Source organism: Neophocaena asiaeorientalis, unplaced genomic scaffold (genome assembly GCF_003031525.2).
Source record: "Neophocaena asiaeorientalis asiaeorientalis breed wild unplaced genomic scaffold, Neophocaena_asiaeorientalis_V1.1 scaffold242, whole genome shotgun sequence".
NCBI classification, from domain to species: Eukaryota; Metazoa; Chordata; class Mammalia; order Artiodactyla; family Phocoenidae; genus Neophocaena; species Neophocaena asiaeorientalis.
This window is the reverse complement of record NW_020172451.1, coordinates 812443-832328: the sequence shown is the minus strand read 5'-3', so window position 1 is coordinate 832328 and position 19886 is coordinate 812443. Positions and strand designations below refer to the sequence as shown.

Below are 19886 nucleotides of genomic sequence, written 5' to 3'. Positions count from 1 at the left end.
GGTCTCTACACACGCAGACGTGTGTTCTAACACGCACTCAGTTATTGCAACAGTCAAATGGGACAGCACAGATACAAGGCTGACTCGTCATGTGCTGAGCACCCCACTGAAGAAGTCAGGAAAAGACAAGACAGGAAGGTCCCAGGACCGCACGCAGGTGGCGGCAACTGCCCCAAGGCCGCGCAGCGCCCTGGAAAGCCGCTGAGGGGAGCTTCCATTTTCTCCCCACCACAGCAACAGTACGGCAGGTGAAGGATGAGCGAACCGACTTCATCCTGCCAACACTACAACGTATAAGCGATTCGAATCGTCGCACCTACAATGTTATGTGTCAATTAAATCTCAATAAAGCGAAAGAAAAAAAGACAAAGAGCTAAAAATCATGAAACGGGAGACAACACACAAGAAAATCTCAACAAGACCAGAAACGTGCTCTCTAAAAAGACTAGTAAAGACACAAATGGGGGCTTCCCTGGGGGCGCAGTGGCTAGGAACCCGCCTGCCAGTGCAGGGGACACGGGTTCGAGCCCTGGTCCGGGAAGATCCCACATGCCGCGGAGCAACTAGGCCCGTGCGCCACAGCTACTGAGCCTACGCTCTAGAGCCTGTGAGCCACAACTACTGAAGCCCACACGCCTAGAGCCTGTGCTCTACAAGTGAAGCCACCACAGTGAGAAGCCTGCGCACTGCCACGAAGAGTAGCCCCCGCTCGCCACAACTAGAGAAAACCTGCGCGCAGCAACAAAGACCCAACGCAGCCAAAAATAAAATAAAAAAAAAATTAATTAATTTAAAAAAATTTTTTAAAAAAAGAAACAAATGGGACTTCCCTGGTGGTGCAGTGGTTAAGAATCCGCCTGTCAATGCAGGGGACACGGGTTCGAGCCCTCGTTCGGGAAGATCCCACATGACACAAAGCAACCAGGCCCGTGCGCCACAACTACTGAAGCCCGCGTGCCTAGAGCCCGTGCTCCGCAACAAGAGAAGCCACCGCAGTGAGAAGCCCGCACACTGCAACGAAGAGTAGCCCCCGCTTGCCGCAACTAGAGAAAGCCTGCGCAGCAACGAAGACCCAACGCAGCCAAAAAAAAAATGAGAAGATAAGCTGAGGAAAAACACGTGATGGGTACAACCAAACAACCTGCCACCCACAAGCTGAGCCCGGGAAGAGAGAGAGCCGCCACCGGGAGAGCTGGGACTGACGCTGGTGTGCTGGCACTGCATCCAAGGGCATCGCCCAAGCCCACACCAGACTGCAAGCCCCCAGGGCAGGAAAACCAGAGGAACCCACCCCCATTTACAACGAGGGGTTGCTGTGACTGACGAGGGGTGGGCTGATGCGACAGGAGGGGTCCCAAAAGCGAGTCGTCATTTAACATTTGTTTCTTTTTTTTTTTTGCTACGTTTGATAAACGATGTTACTATCTAGTTTTTTGTTTTTAAAGCTTTTATATAAAAGTCACGACCAACAGGCACAAACAGCATTAAGAGCCATCCCCACCTGACATGCAGACACGGGAGGAGCACCTGGGCCACCCCGCCGGCGTCTGCAGGGAGCGGGGTCCACCCTCCCTGCTCAGCCAGCTGGGAGGTCGGGGCACGTGAGTGAAGTCCACCCGCCAGACCCGAGGAGCCCCGAGTCGGCCTCTGGAGGGAAGCGGTTCCGGGCCACACTGGCTCCGGGGTGCCCCCCGCCCGACCGCATGGACCATAGGCAGGAGCCCCAGGACCGCATCCACACCTCCCAGCCAGACCTCACCAGCACCCATGGCCACGGCCACAGCCACACAGCCAAGGCCAGGCGGCTGACCGCCCCAGGGGCCCTCCCCTCGACCACTAAGCAGGTTCACAGTGACAGTCAGCTGGGCAGAGCCTCCTTTCCTGAGAAACCCCTCTCGAGCTGCCCACCTCAGTGCCCGGACCCACAGGGCAGACCCCTCCGACACCCACACCTCCCGGTCCACGCCGGCGGGGAGAGAAGGACCCCGCTGAGGGGGATGCTCCCTTCCAGCCCTCGCGGGGAGGAAGGCCAGGAAGAAAAGAGCAACAGGCCACGTGGAGAGGAGCCGTCGCCTCCAGGGGCCCCCGGATCCGACGCCAGGAAAGTCAAGAGCAGAAATCATCTGGTAGAGGCACTGGTGACACCTCGGTCACCAAGGAGCAGGGGACGTCACTCCCTTCAGGTGGGGACGCAGGGGCCCCGCAGTCCCAGGCACACCTCTGTGAGCCGCGAAGGCCTGTCGCAGGGGACACAGAGGTCTGGGGATGCCCAAATCAAAGGAGGCTGAGTGGGACTGGTCCCGACTGGAGGCAGGAAGGCTCCAGGGGAGGCCGGCCCCACCCTGGGAGACACGCAGGGGCGCGTGGAAACCACCCCCAAGAGGGTAAACGGGTTACTGGCAAGAGGGGACCCTGGGTAAAGAGTGTTTGGGTGGGGTTTTTTTTCGACTTTTGCAACATTTTATAAATTTGAAGTTATTTCTGAACAAAAAACTGAAACTGAAATGAAGACAAGACGAGATGCAATGCCGGTCTCTGTGCCTTGGAGGGGGAGGGTGCCCAAAGCACCAAGGTCCATCCCGCCATCCACTCCAGGCAGCGACTCCAAGTGCTAGGATGAAAGAAAACTTCAATGCACGTCCGCCCCATCGCTGCGGAAGCAGATACAGTGAACGCGACCAGGAACTGCCGGATCCCACGACCTCAGCAGACCCTCCCCGTGGGCCGGGCCTGCTCTGTGCGCCCGGGATGCCCGGCTGCGGGACATGTGGGCACAGCAGGCCTGCTGAGCGGGGGTGACGCCAAGGCCGGGCCCAGCAGAGACCACCAGGAGGAGGGGGGCGGGGGTAAAGCGAGCAGGACACCAGCCAGGGGGCCGCACGCCCGAGGGACACGGGGCGTGGCCCACGGCACCACGCCCAGCACTCGCTTCAGTCCTACGCACGCAGGAATCCCCGAGACTGACACGCGTCAGGAGAGCCCGCAACGCAGTGGAGACACGTGGCGAAGCATCCAGAGTCCTCCCCTGCGCTCCCACGCTCCCCGCCCCGCCCCAGGAGGGCCCTCGCAGGTGCAAAGCCCGGAGCTGGCAGCCGGGACGGGGGACCTGCCCGGGGAGACGCCAGTCCCCCAGCCCCCAGTTCAAAACCAAGGAAAGCAACGAAGCCACAGGAGGGTCGGAACTAGAACACTCAGAGCAGCTCTGGGGAGACACACTGCTCGGCCCCACATCACGCGGCAAGAGCCGCCAAGGCCGCCTCCGCTGGGCTCGCCCGACGTGACCGGGAGGGACACCGGGAGGGACACCGGCAGGAGCGGGACACACGGCCCGGCTTCTCCACACCGCGTGCGTTTCACGACCCGCACTTCTGACTTCTGGCTGGGTTTGTAGGGCTTCTCTCCAGGAGTCGCTCCTTAAACAGCCCTTCCCCGAGGACCCGGGCAGGCGAGCGGGAGGGCTGCCCGGCGGCGCCCACAGAGCAGAGGTGGCACCCACATGCACGGGGCGCCCAGAGCCAGGCTCCCACCTGCAGGGGCTGACAGGCTTCTCCCATTTCCCCAGGCCACAACCCATGAGAACTTCCATAACACGTAATAAACTTAACTGCCAGAAACATGAAAAAAGACATACAAAACTCAAGTGCAAACTTCTTGCTGTTAAGTTCAACAGGCATTAAACTTGTCTGCCCAACGGCTCCCAAGCACCCGCTCTCCAGCCGTCCTCACCTGGTGTCCCAGCAGCGCCCTCAAGGGGACAGAGCCGTGACCCGGAGCCTCCATCCTCATCACGCACTTCCGGTTACAGCTCATTACGCAGGAACACGCGTATCACCGAGGCCAGGCCCGGCCGGATGCTCCTCCCTCGAGGCCCCTCCTCCCCAGATACACTGGGACACCCATAGCGCAACCAGAGAGAGCAGAGTGACCAGGTTAATTACCCCAAGGGACCCAGGAGGCTCCAACTCCACGAGTCCCTTCACCTGGCCTGGCCCCTCCCCGGTGCCCACCTCCACCGGCACTGCCCTTCCCCTCACGAAGCAGAGGGAATGGACGAAGAAGCAGAGAGGATCCAATCAGAAGAGCGGCTACTCGAGGAAAAGGCAACACTTAACAAAGAAAGAGCACAGCACCAGGGCAGGCCAGAAAACGGAGAACACACGCCTGTTCTCCCTTCTTCAGCCCTGGCTTTTCATATCTCCCCCAACTTTAAATATGCTGCTTCTGGGCTGGGAAAAGCATTATTCTGGCTTGAGAATAGGTGCAGGAGGAGAGACACAGACAGGCGGGCACAGCTCCACGCCACTGGGACAATTGCTCAGGAGCAGCTCACCCTCGCTGAAGGCTGGACCCTCACAGGCGAAGGGACCGAGCGGCTGCAAGGACCCCGCCCAGGGCAGAGCACAGCATCCCATCAACGCGCCCGCGCCACTCCTGGCCACGCGGCAGCCTGCAAGGCCTCGACCGCCCCAGCCAGCCGGCCTGACCACAGGCTCGGAGTCCTCGAACAGGTGGGCGAAGCCTCAGAACACCCGCATCTTTGTTCCGGAGTCTATTACTGAGAGACAAGAAGAGTAATCTTTGAAGCTCAGAAACACTAAACAATAAAACAAATTAAACCAACCATCTCCCTCTTGTTGAGAACAGACTACGATCTCAAAATTAGTTGGTCTGAGTTATCTTTCTTACTTGAAAGCTTTTAAACCCCTCAAGTCACAAAAGCACTTTCAGTTCCTGCCACACCCCCAGCCTTCTCACAGCCAACCCTCCTTCCTCTCTGCAGGGAATAAGGGGGATCCTCCTCTTCTTAGATCTCCAGAGCCCCTCTTCCAGCCCCCCTGCCCCGGGCCGGCTCCCAAGCTCGCTCAGAACGCCCACCACCCTGGTGGTGGCAGCTCTAGACGGGTCCTGAGCCAGAGGCCGTGGAGAGCATGGAGCTTTACTCCCATCTACACGCCACTGTGCCTGGGTCCTAAGAACGGGACCAGCAGCCCAGCCGCAGCTCAGGCCACAGCTTCGGGACGAGAGCAGTGGCTGTGAGCCTGGGCCTCCCAGCACCTGCCCCGACACGCCACAGGGTGGTCTGATGTCAGGGTCTCCCGGAAACTCTGGGCAACACTGACAGCAAAGCCTGTGGCCGCGAGCACTCATCCAGGTGCGTCGTTTACATCTGCTCCAAACCGAAGTCACAGTTTGTTCCGAAATTAGGAAAGGACAAGACGGAGCATGGCCCAGCTACTCCTCCAGCACGTGGATCAGCTCCGTCACCTGAGCTTAAGTGTTTACTCCAAAGCAAGTCGTCCTCTCCACCAGACCGGGTCATCTCAGACTCCAGGTGCCCAGGTTTCCCAACCACAGACGCTTTCTCCTGCGGACGGGCTGGCAGACCCTGGGGCCGGGAACCAGGCAGGGCTGGACAGACAAGGCAGCACCTCAGACTTCTGGGTTTTCAATTTACTAGATCACATTTTTTGTTTCATTTACTTCAATTTCAGTAAAGCTGAAAATTTTGGGCTCTTAGATAGAAGCTCTTGATACAAATCCTATACTTTTTGACCTACAGGTAGAAATCCAAGTGAAACTGTCTTTTAAAAGTGAGACTGGCTTATTTACAAAGAGACACCTTGATTTTAACAGAAGGCTTCTCTGGATAAGAGGGATTGTAAGCACTTTGTATTCGCTTTGAATTTACTGATTCTGTAACAGAGGTAGTGTTCCGTAAAGACAAAAAAATGTCATCCTGGGAAAAAGGTCACACTTCTTCAGTAGCAGTTCCCACCACATCTCACGACCTGACAACATCCCAGAACCGCTCTCGGGAGCAGACACCCACTTACGTCTTCCCTTCGTCATCCTGATGCTTTGTTTTCTTACCAGACTGTTCTAGAGACCCGTGCCCTCCCATACAGGGCTTCACTTCCTCAAAGCTCAAGCAAGTGTCTGCGTCTCTCCCAAACCACACCCGGAGAAAAGTTCATCAAGCCACTTACCTCGTACTCCAAACAAGAGCATTCTCAGGCACAACAAGTCAGTACCAAGGAGAACCAGCAGAGGAGGAAACAAGTCCAGGGATGGGGGTGGCCAGCGGGCTCCTGACCCCACCACCGCGCACGGCTCTAGGCAAAGAACCCAACACTGACCAGGCAATGCCGATACCACGAGAGAACAATCAGGAAAACCAGAAAGCCTGTCCCACGACAGGAAGGAGACCAGCACCTCCCGCCTCGCGGCTCCTGTCGCCCCACTCTGATCTTTGCCCTAGGGTCAGCCTTACCCAGCCACGCTGCTTAAGTTTCCAGCCAATTTAAAAATCCCACAAGATTCCCAAATTTTGGGGAGGGAGCAGGGTGAGGAATGGTGTTCTGTCGCGTCAATGACAACAACTCCTGGGGCGCCGCGGGGCCCCAGGCCGGGATGGCTGCAGTCGGTGTGGCCGCGGGCCCGCGCGGGCATCGAGGAAACCAGACAGACTTCCCCGTCTCACAGACTCAAGTCTTTTGCAACATCCATGCTCCCATGAAGCAGAGACTGAAGGAGGCCACCTTGGAGAGGACCGTCAGGGCCGCACAGACAGCACGCGGTCAGACCCTGCGCGCCCTCCCAGCAGGCCCAGGCCCGCCACGCTTACCTCTGAGGGGGAATGTAGGGCGCACACACAGGCGGCAGGGCCGCACAGGGCTCGCGGAGCGTCTTCTTGGCCTTCTTCGCTTTCTTCCTGACCTTGGACGTGGACCTGACCGTTTTGGCTGAGCTCTCCTTCCGGCAGACGCCGTTTTTCACCTCGACGTCCCCGTAAATGTTCAGGGGCCTCCGGGTGCAGCCCGGGGGCGTGTGGACGTCACAGTACGCGGTCTTCCTGACGGAGAAGGTGGCCGCGCCGCCGGCCAGCTCCTTCACGGGCTCCATCTTCATGTAGAGGCCGGCCCGCTGGGCGCACGTCACGTGGAAGGCGGTGTAGCAGTTGGCCTTGTGGCACTGGATGCAGGCGCCCACGCCCTTCTGCTTGCAGAGGTAGCACGTCAGCTTCCAGCGGGCGGGGGGAATGTTCCGCACGCCGTCGATGGGCTCGATGAACACCGTGTTGGCGAAGCCGACCTCGGGGATCCACAGGGCACACACCACGTGGCCCCAGCGGTCATCGTCCGTCTTCTTGAAGGCGCCGCCCTTGTTGGGGCACAGCACGCAGTCAGCCGGCCGGGCCCGGGACTGCAAGCAGTGGCGGCAGAGCCACTGGCCCTCGGGGATGTAGGGCACGCCGTAGCACTCCTGGTGCACCGCCAGGTTGCACATGTCGCAGAAGAGGATGGCGTTGCTGTTCTGGCACTCGCCGTCCATGCACACGCAGCACACGGCATCCTCGTCGATCAGGCACTGCTGCTCCCCTTGCTTCTGCTTCTCGCAGTGCGACGCCTTCTCGAAGCGGTCCATCAGGAACTCGAACGCGCCCTGCGACACGGCCGCCACGCAGTCGCCCCTGCGCTTCTCGTTGACGATCTCCAGCCAGGCGTAGTCCTCCTCGTCCATGTCGTACTCCACCTCGTCGTCCAGCTCCTCGGCGGACTTCTCCACGAACTTGTAGTACACGGGGGGCCGCCGGGGCGCCGCCGGGGGGCTGTACTCCAGCACGCGCACCTTGGGCTCGGGGAGCGCGCTGGCCGGGCTGGGGGCGCCGTGCGCGCTGGGCGGGGCTTCGCTTTTCTTCTTGACCCTGTTGTTCTTGGGCCGCTTAGCTCTCAGGCACACAGGCGGCCTCTCGCTGTTTTCTTTGTTGCTGTTGCACTCGCTCATCTCCTGAGCAGTGAGGTCATCTTCTAGTATGACCTCCAAAGGGTCGAAAATACTGATCCTGTGCAGGCGGCCCTCGATCTCGATCTCCACCATCCTCTGCGCTTGCGCGTAGGTCAGCGTCTCTCGCGTGGGGGAGTGCTTAGTGCTGCCGGGGGAGGAAGGGTGCCTCGCTGCAGCGCGATGACCTCGGCCTTTCCTCCTCATTTGGTACTGACTCCCTGAAACGGACGCAGAGGACACGTTAACTCCACACAGAGGACACGGGAGGCGAAAGCCACCAGGTACGCTTGGGCAAACAAAACTCCCGGCAAACCTATCTCTGAGGTTTCCAGAATCACTCATCCCGGGACTCACAAGGGTATCTCAACAACCTCCAACAGCCCACTGCCCCGAGGCTGCCCCTCCCCAGGGACGCCCGGGACCAGAGCTCCCCAGGGGCTCCCAGAGGCACACGCGATGACGAGTCCTTCCAGGATGCTGACGCCCACTGCTCGCCGGTCACCTTCTTGGATCCACAGGTCACCGAGCCGACTGCCACATCCCTCATAAGCAGGGGTCGCAGCCCTGAGCTCAGGACAGCGCACACACAGGGCTGGACCCCGGCAGGCTCTGGCCCCTGGCTCCCCCCCTACTGCTGCCCAGGAGAGAGCCCTGAGCCCCGAAGTGGAGGTCCCGTCAGCACCCCTAGGGAGCCTGGAAGCCTCAGCAGCCTGACCACAGCCCCGTCCATCCTCTCGACAAATGCGTCCTCCACAACCGTGTTAGGGCACAGGGCCACCAACCACTCCGGGGCTCAAGAGGGAAGCCCCGTACTGGCCTGGGGGCAGGCTTCACCCCTGGAGGGCCTCCACCCAGCCTCTACAGGGCTCAGGAGTGGCCACCACGAAAAGCCCCCACGGGCCAGCCACCTGCCCTGCCCCTCAGAGCACTTCTTAGCTGCTGGCTTGACCACGGTGCCGGGCCCGCCTCCTGCCACATTAAGGGACACCCCAAGACCCCCTGCGCCGCCCGCAGAGGCGCCCCCAGCCCCCCCATTCTCAGGTGCCAGCACAGGCTCAGGTGCCCGAAATCTGGGCCACAGAGACTTATGAGCATTTGCTCTTTTCGGACGTCTGCCGTCTGTCACCAACCGCATCTACTACAGGTCTCACTCGTGTGATGACTCCTGACTCTGGACCACTGACCGCCAAGCAGGGTGGCACCTCAGGAACTGATGACAAGGACCCCTCCACCCTCCAAACGACCACATTTTACTAACAGGAAGCAGAGTAACATTTAAGAGACTGGCTGACAACCAAGGTGGAGCCCAAGGCCCACCACGGGATGGGGCCCCGAGGAGCCGGCACGGGGCGCCTCCGCACAGCGACCCACCTGGCCTCCAGGAAAAGCCCTCCCAGGGCCAGCTTCACTGTCTCAAACCCGAGCGGAAACCCCAGCGGACCCTAAAAATGCACTTTTTAAGAGAGACCCTTCCGATTGTGGTTTTCTCTTCCGTCAAACAGAAACAAACAGAAATCCACGATTTACGTGCAATTTGAGAGGCACGGAAAACAGCACGAGCAGCCGACCCGCCGCTCACCTGCATCTCGGGGGTCTCCAGGGGCCCACGCAGCCCTGGACTCCTGCTGTGCGGTCAGCCAAGCCGCTGCCCAGCTAGCCCGGGCCCCGCCATCCCTTCTGGGGGAGAGGGGCACGGCCCCCCCACTGTCAGCACCGCAGCCTGCACGGAGGGGACGCCGGTGCGCCAGGGCACAGCGCACAGCTTCAGGGGTCCTTACTGGGGTGGGGCAGAAGCGACAGTCGGTTACTCAGCAGATGCAAAGCGAACGTGTAATTTTCTCCTCGGAAGCAAAGAACCAACAATACTAAGCAAAGTCGTCCCTTCAAAACCCACGCTCTCCCAGAGGGCACTGAAGCTCTGGACACTTAGCACCCGGAGAACAGCACTTAACGGTCGTGCAGCTCCGCAACTTGAAAGCTAGATGGTGACAGGGAAAGGAGGCGTGGGTCACTCTGCAGACCACCTCACCGGGCCATCACTTCCCGATCTCTGGCCCTCGGGCTCCACCCACACTTGACCCTTCCGCGCGGGGACAAGCGTACCCACGAAGAGGCGATCAGCAGCCTCTCCAGACCCTACTGATAAATGCACCTTGAAAAGCCATGTGGCCGTAAGAGAGGCAGTCGGCACCCAGGGCCGGCTCACCTTCTCAATCAGTGCCTTTCCCGCCTGGCTTTGGACAAGCCACTTACACCCTCGTGCAGGGACGGGACTGCAGGCAGGTGAGTGCACGCAGCGCCCTCCACCCACGACCCTTCCGGGGCGGTGGGCGCCTTCTCCACGGGGGCGCCTTCTCCACGGGGGCGCGGCCTTTCGTCAAAACTCCACTGCGCACCCGCAGCGCGCGCGTCCTCCGTAAATTACACCTCAATCAAGTTACTTCTTCCAAAGGGCCCCGGAGGCCGCTGAGTCCACCACCGGCTCTCAGCGCGGGATGGGGGGAGGAGGGGGCGGCGGCCCGGGTCCGCGCGCCCCTCGAGTCTTTCAAACGCGGCCCTGCAACGGGGAGTTTCTCGTCCGGGCTCAACGTGCCAAGAGCGTGCGTTACATAACGCGACCCTCGGGCAAACGCTCGGCCGGCGGACCTCGGCTGTGTGTTGGGGGGACCTGGGGGAGTGCCGGGCGTGGGGCAAAGGGAGCCCAGACCACAGCGTGGTGGAGACCCGAGTGGGCGCCCCATGGGGTCGGGCTGGGCCAGGCAGGGGATTGGGGGGAGCCTGAGGGGCCCATGCTGGGCAGGATTATTCGCTGGTGGAGAGGAAGCGGGTGCTGGTAGGGGTGGGGGAAGCAGCGGGGCGCACTGGGGAATGGGGGCTGCAGGGCAGCTCAGCTGGCCCTCCTTCAGGAGTTACAGGCCTAGGATGGGGCCTATAGGTCCGGACCACCCGCTTGGGCTCCAGGTAGAACAGAAAGGGCCCCTGCGCAGCAGTAGTTTAGAGACCTGAGTCTTGGTCGCTGCCACTGGCTGCTTCCACTGTGGCCTTTGCTTCAACGCCAAAATTCAGAGGTTTCATGACAGTTTTCATCCCGAGATTAGTCCCGAAGGGCTTTGGGAGGAGGGAGAAACCTGATGTTTCCTTGGTTTCCGTGAGGATTTGAGGTTAGTGCAGTGGCCGTGAAGGAGCCCAGCCCTGGGGAAAAGGAGCAGCAGGTGCCCCCCTCCCCGACAAGCAGGGGAGGCCCCTCAGTAGGAGAAGGAACATGCCCCCCAGGCAGAGGCTGGGTCCTTCTGAGCCGGTGAGACCTTACCCCGCGTGGGCAGGCAGGGCAGGCTCCGCTGCTTAGGCTCTTCCAGCAAACGTGCTATCGAGAGCAGGCTGGCCACGTCCACCCAAGTGTCCTAGCTGGGGGCCCTTTGCTGACCAGAACTTGTGCCCCATTGCATCCAGTGTACAAGTAGGAAAGTGAAGGCTTGGAGGGTCACTCAGCCAAGGTCACCCAGTGGTCAAGTTCCTGAGCAAGGTCCCACCTCCAGACACATCCTTGAGCCAAGGTGAGGCAGGCCCAGCAGTGGGCCCCGACTACATCTGCACCAGAGGCAGGAGCCGCAAGTATGTCCTCCGCTCTTCCAGATGTCTGCTATCTGAGTCAGTGGAGAGCAAGCACACGGGGCCTGCACCCTTCTCCACCCCAGGCAAGGCAGATGCAAACCAGGAAGCTGGAGGCCGTGTTGTGAAAGAAGAGAGACAGGAAACAGGAGAGAGGCGGAGAGGATGGCTTCTCCACCAACCGAAGTGACGCCCAGCAGGAGTGAAGGCATGTCGTAGTGGCCTTCTGGAATTCCAAGGATGAAGAGACTAGCCTAAAAACCGTCAGAGAGGGACTTCTCTGGTGGTCCAGTGGGTAAGACTCTGCACTGCCATGCAGGGGGCCAGGGTTTAATCCCACATGCATGCTGCAACGGAAAAAAAAAAAAAAAAGATCCTACACGCTGCAACTAAGACCTGGTGCAGCCAAATAAATGAATAAATTTTGTAATTAAATTAAATTGGAAAGAAGAATAAAGTTATTTTCTAAAAACCCTTCAGAGAGGAAGGATCTTCTTTAATCAGACTGAACCTGATTGTCAGTTGGCAAAGGGGTGAAACTGTCAAAATCCTAAGAGAATTTTTTTTTTTTTTTTTGGCTGTGTTGGGTCTTCATTGCTGCGCTGGCTTTCTCTAGTTGCGGTGAGCGGGGGCGACTCTTCGTTGCAGTGCACGGGCTTCTAATTGCAGTGACTTCTCTTGTTGCGGAGCACGGGCTCTAGGCACACGGGCTTCAGTAGTTGTGGCACGTGGACTCAGTAGTTGTGGCTTGCGGGCTCTAGAGTGCAGGCTCAGTAGTTATGGCTTATGGGCTTAGTTGCTCCGATGCATGTAGGATCTTCCCAGACCAGGGCTCGAACCCATGTCCCCTGCATTGGCAGGTGGATTCCTAACCACTGCGCCACCAGGGAAGCCCATCCTAAAAGAATTGAACCTACAATTCCATACACAGTGAAACTAGCATTCAAGTGAGACAGCAAAATAAAGGTGTCTTCACAACCTGAAAACATCCATACACTAAGTCTCAAAAAGGACTGAAAGACATTCCCAAGCAAAATGAGACGTGAACCCAAGAGAAAGACCTGGACGCCAACAAAGGAACTAGCTTAGACTGCTCAAAGAAAGTCAAATAACAACTTGAGAGAAAATCCCGCATGAGCTCAACATGGCATATGGCAAGGGGAAGGAGAAGCAGGAAGGAAAGGCGCACGGAAGTTCTTGTATAGCTAGAGGATTTTAGAATCGATAGAAAAGAAGTCTGAAATACCCAAGTTTCCATGAGAAAAATGGATACAGAATTTACAGATTTCAAAACAGCTGGGAGAAAACTGAAATGAAGAAAAATTGACAGTGCCAACAAAAAGCAGAAAAGAGAGAAAGAAAAATACATGATAAATGAAGAACACAGCATGAGGTGACAGGAGTAAATTCAAACGTTTGAGTAATCAGAGACATGATGGAATTAAAAATTCATCTATTAAAAGCAGAGACTCGGGCTTCCTTGGTGACGCAGTGGTTGAGAGTCCGCCTGCTGATGCAGGGGACGTGGGTTCGTGCCCCGGTCCGGGAAGATCCCACATGCCGCGGAGCGGCTGGGCCCGTAAGCCATGGCCACTGAGCCTGTGCGTCCTGAGCCTGTGCTCTGCAACAGGAGAGGTCACAACAGTGAGAGGCCCACGTACCACAAAAAAAAAAAAAAAAGAGAGACTCTCTAATTAGAATGTAAATACTGTTAAATACGAGAAACAAACCTAAAACTGTGGATGGAAAGTATGTGTCATACAACTTATGTTCCTCAGAAGACCATAAAGAGAATGAAGAACCAAAAGCTAGGAAGTATTTGCAACACATACACCTTGCAAATGATTAGTATCCAGGATATATAAAGAACCCTTCCAAATCCATTGGAAAAAGATAAACACGCCAAAAGAATGATGGACAAATCCTGTAATCAGTCTCCTTGCAGAGAAGAACATGGAAAGGGCCAATAACCTCACTAGCGGTTTTGGAAATGCAAACTAAAACCACACTGAATGAGCACAACCGTTAAAGTTGGACACATACCCTGCTAGCCAGAGCATCAGGTGGTACAATTATCTTGTAAACAATATGGCATTCTCCAAAGAAATCGGGTGTGTGCATCAGTTAGCTGTTGCTGCATAACAAACCACCCCCCAAACTTTGTAGCTCGAAACCACAACAATCGCTTCTTTCACTCGTGGATCTGCTATTTGGGGAAGATTCAGCAGCACAGCTGGTCTACTCCACGCTGCAACCGCTGGGGCATCTCCACTGGGGGCTGGACAGGCCACATCCAAGATGGTGCAACCCATGTGGCTGGCAAGCTGGTTCAGGCTGTGGGCTAAGGGCCTGGGGGACGTCCTCGAGGGAGGGTGGCCAGGTTCCAAGAGCAAGAGTCCCAAGAGAACCAGGTGGGCCCAGTATGACTTTTTATATCATAGCCTCAGACATCATGTAGCATCACTTGCACACAAACCTGTCCAGATCCAGTAGATAGGGGGACAAGAACCCCTAGTTCCTGTGGAAAGAAGTGTCAGAGTCACATTTTAAGAGGAGCACGTAGCAGGGAGAAGTGACTGTGGCCGTTTGGGAAAATGCAAGCTGCCTCGATGTGCACACCTGTTCCCAGCTCTAGGGTTAAGCCAACATACATTCCTAGGTACATCCTCTGCCTAGCTGCATGCCAGAGAAACCTGCACTGACCCATCAGGAGACCTGTCAACATTCAAAGCAGCACTGTTTTTAATAGCAAAACTACTGGGGGGGAACCCTTAAGTGTATGTGGACAATAAAATGAATAAAGTGAGATACGTCTACACAATGGACTAGCACGCAGCGATTGAAATGAATGAATCGCGCCACTTGGATCCACGTGGCTGAATCTCAGACGCGTGATGCTGAACAGGAGAAATATAATGTCATAATGATAATACAAAGCGTGATTCCGTTTGCGCTCAGCAGAGAGAGCTCGGAGTGTGTAAATGTGTGCAAACACACACCTGTATCTTTTCCGATATCTATAAACAAGCCTTGAGCTCGTACTGATAGCTTCAGTTCTAACACGACAGATCTCATTCTGTCCTTCCCCCTTTCTATGTTTATAACTCAACAGGGAGAAGCCTCTATGCTTTCACCTGGTAGCTCCAGCCCGATTGTCTGTCGGGCTATAGCAGCCAGACAGTTGGCCCCAGACGCATCAAGCAACGCGGCCCTCAGTTAGATGCATCAGCCCAGAGCTCAGCTCTGGGGACGTCCCTGCCTCCTCTGGCTCTGTAGCCCTCCCACCCCCACCCCATTATATCTGCAGCGGAAAGCTTGGGCCCGACAAAGGCAAGGACACAGGTATTGGTGCTTTTTCGTAAGTTTCTATTTTCTGGCAGAAGTAAGATAAAATCCTTCTTCTTTCTTCTATCTCTAACCTTACATTTAGTAGACTGTGCTTTTGCAAACAAATGAAACTTTTTTTTTTTTTGCAGTTCTGTTTTTTATTTATTTATTTATGGCTGTGTTGGGTCTTCGTTTCTGTGCGAGGGCTTTCTCTTGTTGCGGCAAGTAAGGGCCACTCTTCATCGCGGTGCGCGGGCCTCTCACTATCACGGCTTCTCTTGTTGCGGAGCACAGGCTCCAGACACGCAGGCTCAGTAATTGGGGCTCACGGGCCTAGTTGCTCCGCGGCATGTGGGATCTTCCCAGACCAGGGCTCGAACCCGTGTCCCCCGCATTGGCAGGCAGATTCTCAACCACTGCGCCACCAGGGAAGCCCAAATGAAACATTTTTTAAATGGTATTTTCTTACTCCGGAATTCAGGAAAAATCGTTTTTACTGACTATTCAATTTTAATAGAAATCTAGTTATTTGCATAGGTTCAACAGAAATCAGTCCTCTTTTTTACCAGTATATAATTAGACAAAATGATTCTGCCGCTGCGGCCTTAAGCGGGTGTCGTATTTGAGAGCACGTCTCCTGTGATTCAGGGTGACACACCCACCTTCGGAACAAGGATCGTAACCTCTGCGTTGACCCAGTGCCCACAGACCCACACCAGTGCCCGAACGACGTTGTATCAGGTCTCAGCTTCACAAGTAGTCAGGCAGACAGGAACTGTGGCAGACACCTAGGTCCTTGTGAAAAGAGAAACTCACCTACGCGCACGGGTGCTGCAGGCAAGAGCAACGTGAACCTCAGACATGCTAGCGGCTCAGCCGTACATTCCTCGTGATGACGTCTCCAGACGGAAGTGGATTCTGCGGCCTTGGTCCTTGGGAAACCCCACGTGGCTTAGTTGTACCAGCCCAACAAGGAGGCTCAGACGTGCTACTCGCCACTTCTTTCAGCACCTGTGTAGATGAATCAGGTCCAAACACAATAAGACCAGCTTTCTGTGAAGAACAACCTTCGTCCCAAGGTGTGTCTGTGTGGGGGGACTGATGAAAATTTTCCAAAACCTGAATGGGTAAGAGGATGGCGGTGGGTCCTTTCGGTGGGAGGCTGGGTGTGGTCCAGCAGACCCACCACGGGTACCGTTTGGTTCTCTGGGGCGTGCATCTGTTTTACTGCCTACTTACTATTGATTATGATTTTTAATAACATGGTAAGGGTAGATTTTAACTTGTAGAAAATGGACGGCTAGGCAATGTGATTCTTGTCAGATGGCAATGCAAACGAACTTTGCCCAGCGGTAAGTGACAAAAATTATTTCCGTAGAAAAGATTAGCTGGAGGAGGTTGCAGTTTTACGGCCCTGTAGAACATTAACCAGCTTTTAATCTACATTGGTGAACTTACTCAAGCAAGCTTTTCTTCAGCCACTACAAATCCTTCCCTCTCCCCAATGTTTTCAACCAGCCTCACCATTATGCGGGTTTCCTTGCTAATGACTTAAATAAGCCTTGGACACATCCTCACTTCAGAGCCGTAGAGCCATATTTTTAACTTTGGAAAACCATGCGTTGGCAGCTCCTGCATCTTGCTGCCTCCTCGGCGTCTCCGCTGTGATGGCTGACGGACATCCCAAACTTAACATGCCTGATGCTCAGCTCTTGGCCTCCATCCCCAAACTGCCCCCCTGTTGTCTTCCCCATCTGTTACGGGTTGAATTGCGTCCCCCCCAAAAGAAGACAGGTTGGCATCCTAATCCCCGGTGCCTGTGAACGTGACCCTACTTGGAAATAGAGTCCCTGCAGGTGCGCAGGTTAAGAACTCACTGGAGTGGGCCCTGACCCAATGGCTGGTGTCCCTATAAGTAGAGGGAACTTCAGACACAGGCTCCAGGGAGAAGGCCATGTGACAAACAGAGGCAGAGGCTGGAGGGACGCCAAGAGTGACAGCCACCAGAGCCAGAAGAGGCAGGAAGGATGCTCCCCGACAGGCTTCAGGGGGAGGCAGCCCTGCCGACACCTTGATCTCAGACATCCAGCCTCCAGGACTGGGAGACAACGCGCCTCTGGAGTTGAAGCCGCCGGGTCTGTGGCGCTTTGTCACGGCTCCCAGGGTACTAATCCACCTTCTCAGCTAATGGTGATGCCGTGCTTCCTGAGTGAGAGGCGGTCCTACTGTTCACATCTGATCCATCAGCAAAGCCTGATAGCTCCCCCTTCAAAACATGTCCAGAACCAGCCCTCTGTCACCACCTCCTGTTACTACCCCAGAGCCAATCACTGTCATCCCTCACCTAGATTATCTAGGTGTCCAGACTGGTCTGTCTGCTTCCCCCTGGCATCTCTGTAGCTTTTCTCTGCAGAGCAACCCACGTGATACTATCACTCCCGTGCTTGGAATCTCCCAATGGCTCCCCATCTCTCTCAGAATAAAAGCCAAAGTCCTCAACTCAATAACCAAAAAATAACCAAATTGAAGAATGGGCAAAGGACTTGAATAAACACTTCTCCAAAGAAGACATACAGATGGCCAATAAGCACGGGAAAAGATGCCCGACATCATTAGCCATAGTGGAAATGCAAATCAAAACCACAGTGAGATATCACCTCACACCCTCTAGGATGCCTACAATCAAAAAGTCAGGGGAATTCCCTGGCAGTCCAGTGGTTAGGACTCCAATGCTGGGGTGTGGGTTCGATCCCTGGTCAGGGAACTAGGATCTTGCAAGGCAAGTGGTGCAGCCAAAAAAAAAAAAAAAAGTCAGATAATAACAAGTATTGGTGAGGATGTAGAGAAATTGGAACTTGCTTGCATTGCTGGTGAGAATGAAAAATGGTATAGCTGCTTCAGAAAACAGTTGAACAGTCCCTCAAAGTGCAAACCACGTGACCCAGCAATTCCACTCCTAGATATGTGCCCAAGAGAAAGGAAAGCACACGTCCACACGGAACTTGTACATGAACATTCATAGCAGTATTGCTCATGATAGCCAAGAGGTGAAAACAAACCAAATGTCCATCAACTGATCAATGGATAAATAAAATGTGGTCTATTCATAAATGGAATATTATTTGGCAATAAAAAGAAATGAAGTACTGAAATGTGCTACAACAGGGATGAATCTTGAAAAACGTCCTGCAAAGTGAAGGAGACAAAGGTCACATATCATATGATGCCATTTATATGAAATGCCCATAACAGGAAAATCCATGGAGACAGAAAGCAGGTTAGTGGTTGCCAGGGCCTGGGGGCAGCGGGAGGGAATGCGGAGCGACTGCGAGTGGGTGTGGGGTTTCTTGGGGGATGATGAAAACGTTCTAAAATTGACTGTGGTAAGAGTTGCACAACCCTGTGAATATACTAAAAACTATTGAATTTTAGTTTTTGTTTGTTGTTTGTTTTTTTGGCCACACCACATGGCTTGTGGCATCTTAGTTCCTTGACCAGGGATTGAACCCAGGCCACAGCAGGGAAAGCACTGAGTCCTAGAAACTGGACCGCCAGGGTCCCTTGAATTGTACATTTTAAATGAGTGTACTGTAGGGTATGTGAATTATATCTCATTAAATCTGTTTTTAAAATACATTGAATAAATAATTACATAAATTAAAAAATTAAAAATAACACCAGAGAGTAGATAATGTAGACTCATCTCTTCCTGCTCCTGCAATTAAATATAACTTTAAAAACAGGGAAATAGTACAAGAGACCAATTATAGACCTCTGGTAGGAAAAGAAAGGTAGGCTGGCTGAAGACCTCGGATTGAGGAAAAACACTGCAGCCTGGAGTCTCCCATGCCCCCACCCCCCCAGTAGTATAAGGCTGCCCAGGTCCAGCAACTCCTGGCCAACCAGTGGCAGAAAGCAGCCCAGGCCCAGTGTCTCCCCACCCTCCCGCCCAGCAGCTAGGAGAAGTCCATCTATCCTCCCATGGGGAAGTCAACGGAGATTGAGCAGGAACCCTGGAGGTACCAGGTCTCAGAAGCATCCTCTATCCCATGGGTGCAACCTCTCCCACTCCCCACCCACTGGCTCTAGGCAGCCTGGAGAATCTCTGTTCCCACAGGCAGCACCAGCTGAATTAAGTGGAAGCTCCAGTGGCACAGATGAACAGAACATACCAGACCAGAAATGCAAGGGCTCTGAAAACTAAATTATCATTGGAACCACAACCCACAAAAGTAGGCTAGGAGGTGCTGCACCTGAGCACAGGCAGGGTGACTGCCTGCTAAAACAGAATGTTTCAGTAGGATCCAGAGGCTCCCAACATAATTTCCAAACTGTTTAGATTACAATTTTGAAAACCACTCGTCAAACCAAGAGTCTCAGTGAGAGGAAAAACTATCAACAGATGCCAATGGTGAGATGAATCAGATATTGGAATTATCTGACAGAGACTGTGAGGCAGCCACCACAAAAATGTCTCAACAACCAGTTACAAATTATCTTGAAACAGCAGAAAAATAGAAAATCTTAGTGCACAGAAACAAGTTATTTTAAAAAATGGAAATTATAGAACTGAAAAATACACCAACATTTAAAACTCAATGAATGGGCTCAATAACACAGTGAACATGACAGAAGAAAGAGTCCATGAACTAGAGGACAGAATAGTAGAAATTACCCAATCCGAACAACCAAAAGAAAGCAGACTGAAGGAAACAAACAAACAAAGCTTCAGGGACCTGTGGGAGTATAAAAAAAGTAAAATAAATCTAACGTTTGTGGAATTGGATCTCAGAAGGAGAGGAGTAAGAGCAGCAGGCTGAAAACAATATTTGAAGAACTTATGGCAGAAACTTCCCAAATTTATAGAATAGATAACCAACAAGGACCTACTGTAGAGCACAAGGAACTGTACCCAATATTCTATAATAACCTATAATGGAAAATAATCTGAAAAAATATATATATGTATGTACAACTGAATCACTTTGCTAACACAACATTGAAAATCAACTATACTTCAATTTAAAAAAAAAAGAAACTTTCCAAATTTAGCAAAAGACATAAACCTACACATTCAAGGAATTGAGTGAACCCCAAATTAGATAAATCCAAAGAAATCTATACCACACACATGATTAAACTTCTAAAAACTAGTGACTAAAAAA

At 54.2% G+C, this 19886-nt stretch overlaps 1 protein-coding gene across 1 annotated transcript in view; it reads right to left on the bottom strand.

The window, feature by feature from the left end:
• BRD1 (bromodomain containing 1) overlaps positions 1 to 19886 on the bottom strand; it is a 52794-nt gene that overhangs the window by 23718 nt on the left and 9190 nt on the right. Inside the window, exons 2-3 of the mRNA XM_024737395.1 lie at positions 15538 to 15732; positions 6626 to 8003 (exon numbers count right to left, since the gene is read on the bottom strand). Of these exons, the coding sequence (XP_024593163.1) occupies positions 6626 to 7989 (1364 nt within the window). The 5' untranslated portion in view covers positions 7990 to 8003; positions 15538 to 15732. The remainder of the gene's footprint in view (positions 1 to 6625; positions 8004 to 15537; positions 15733 to 19886) is intronic.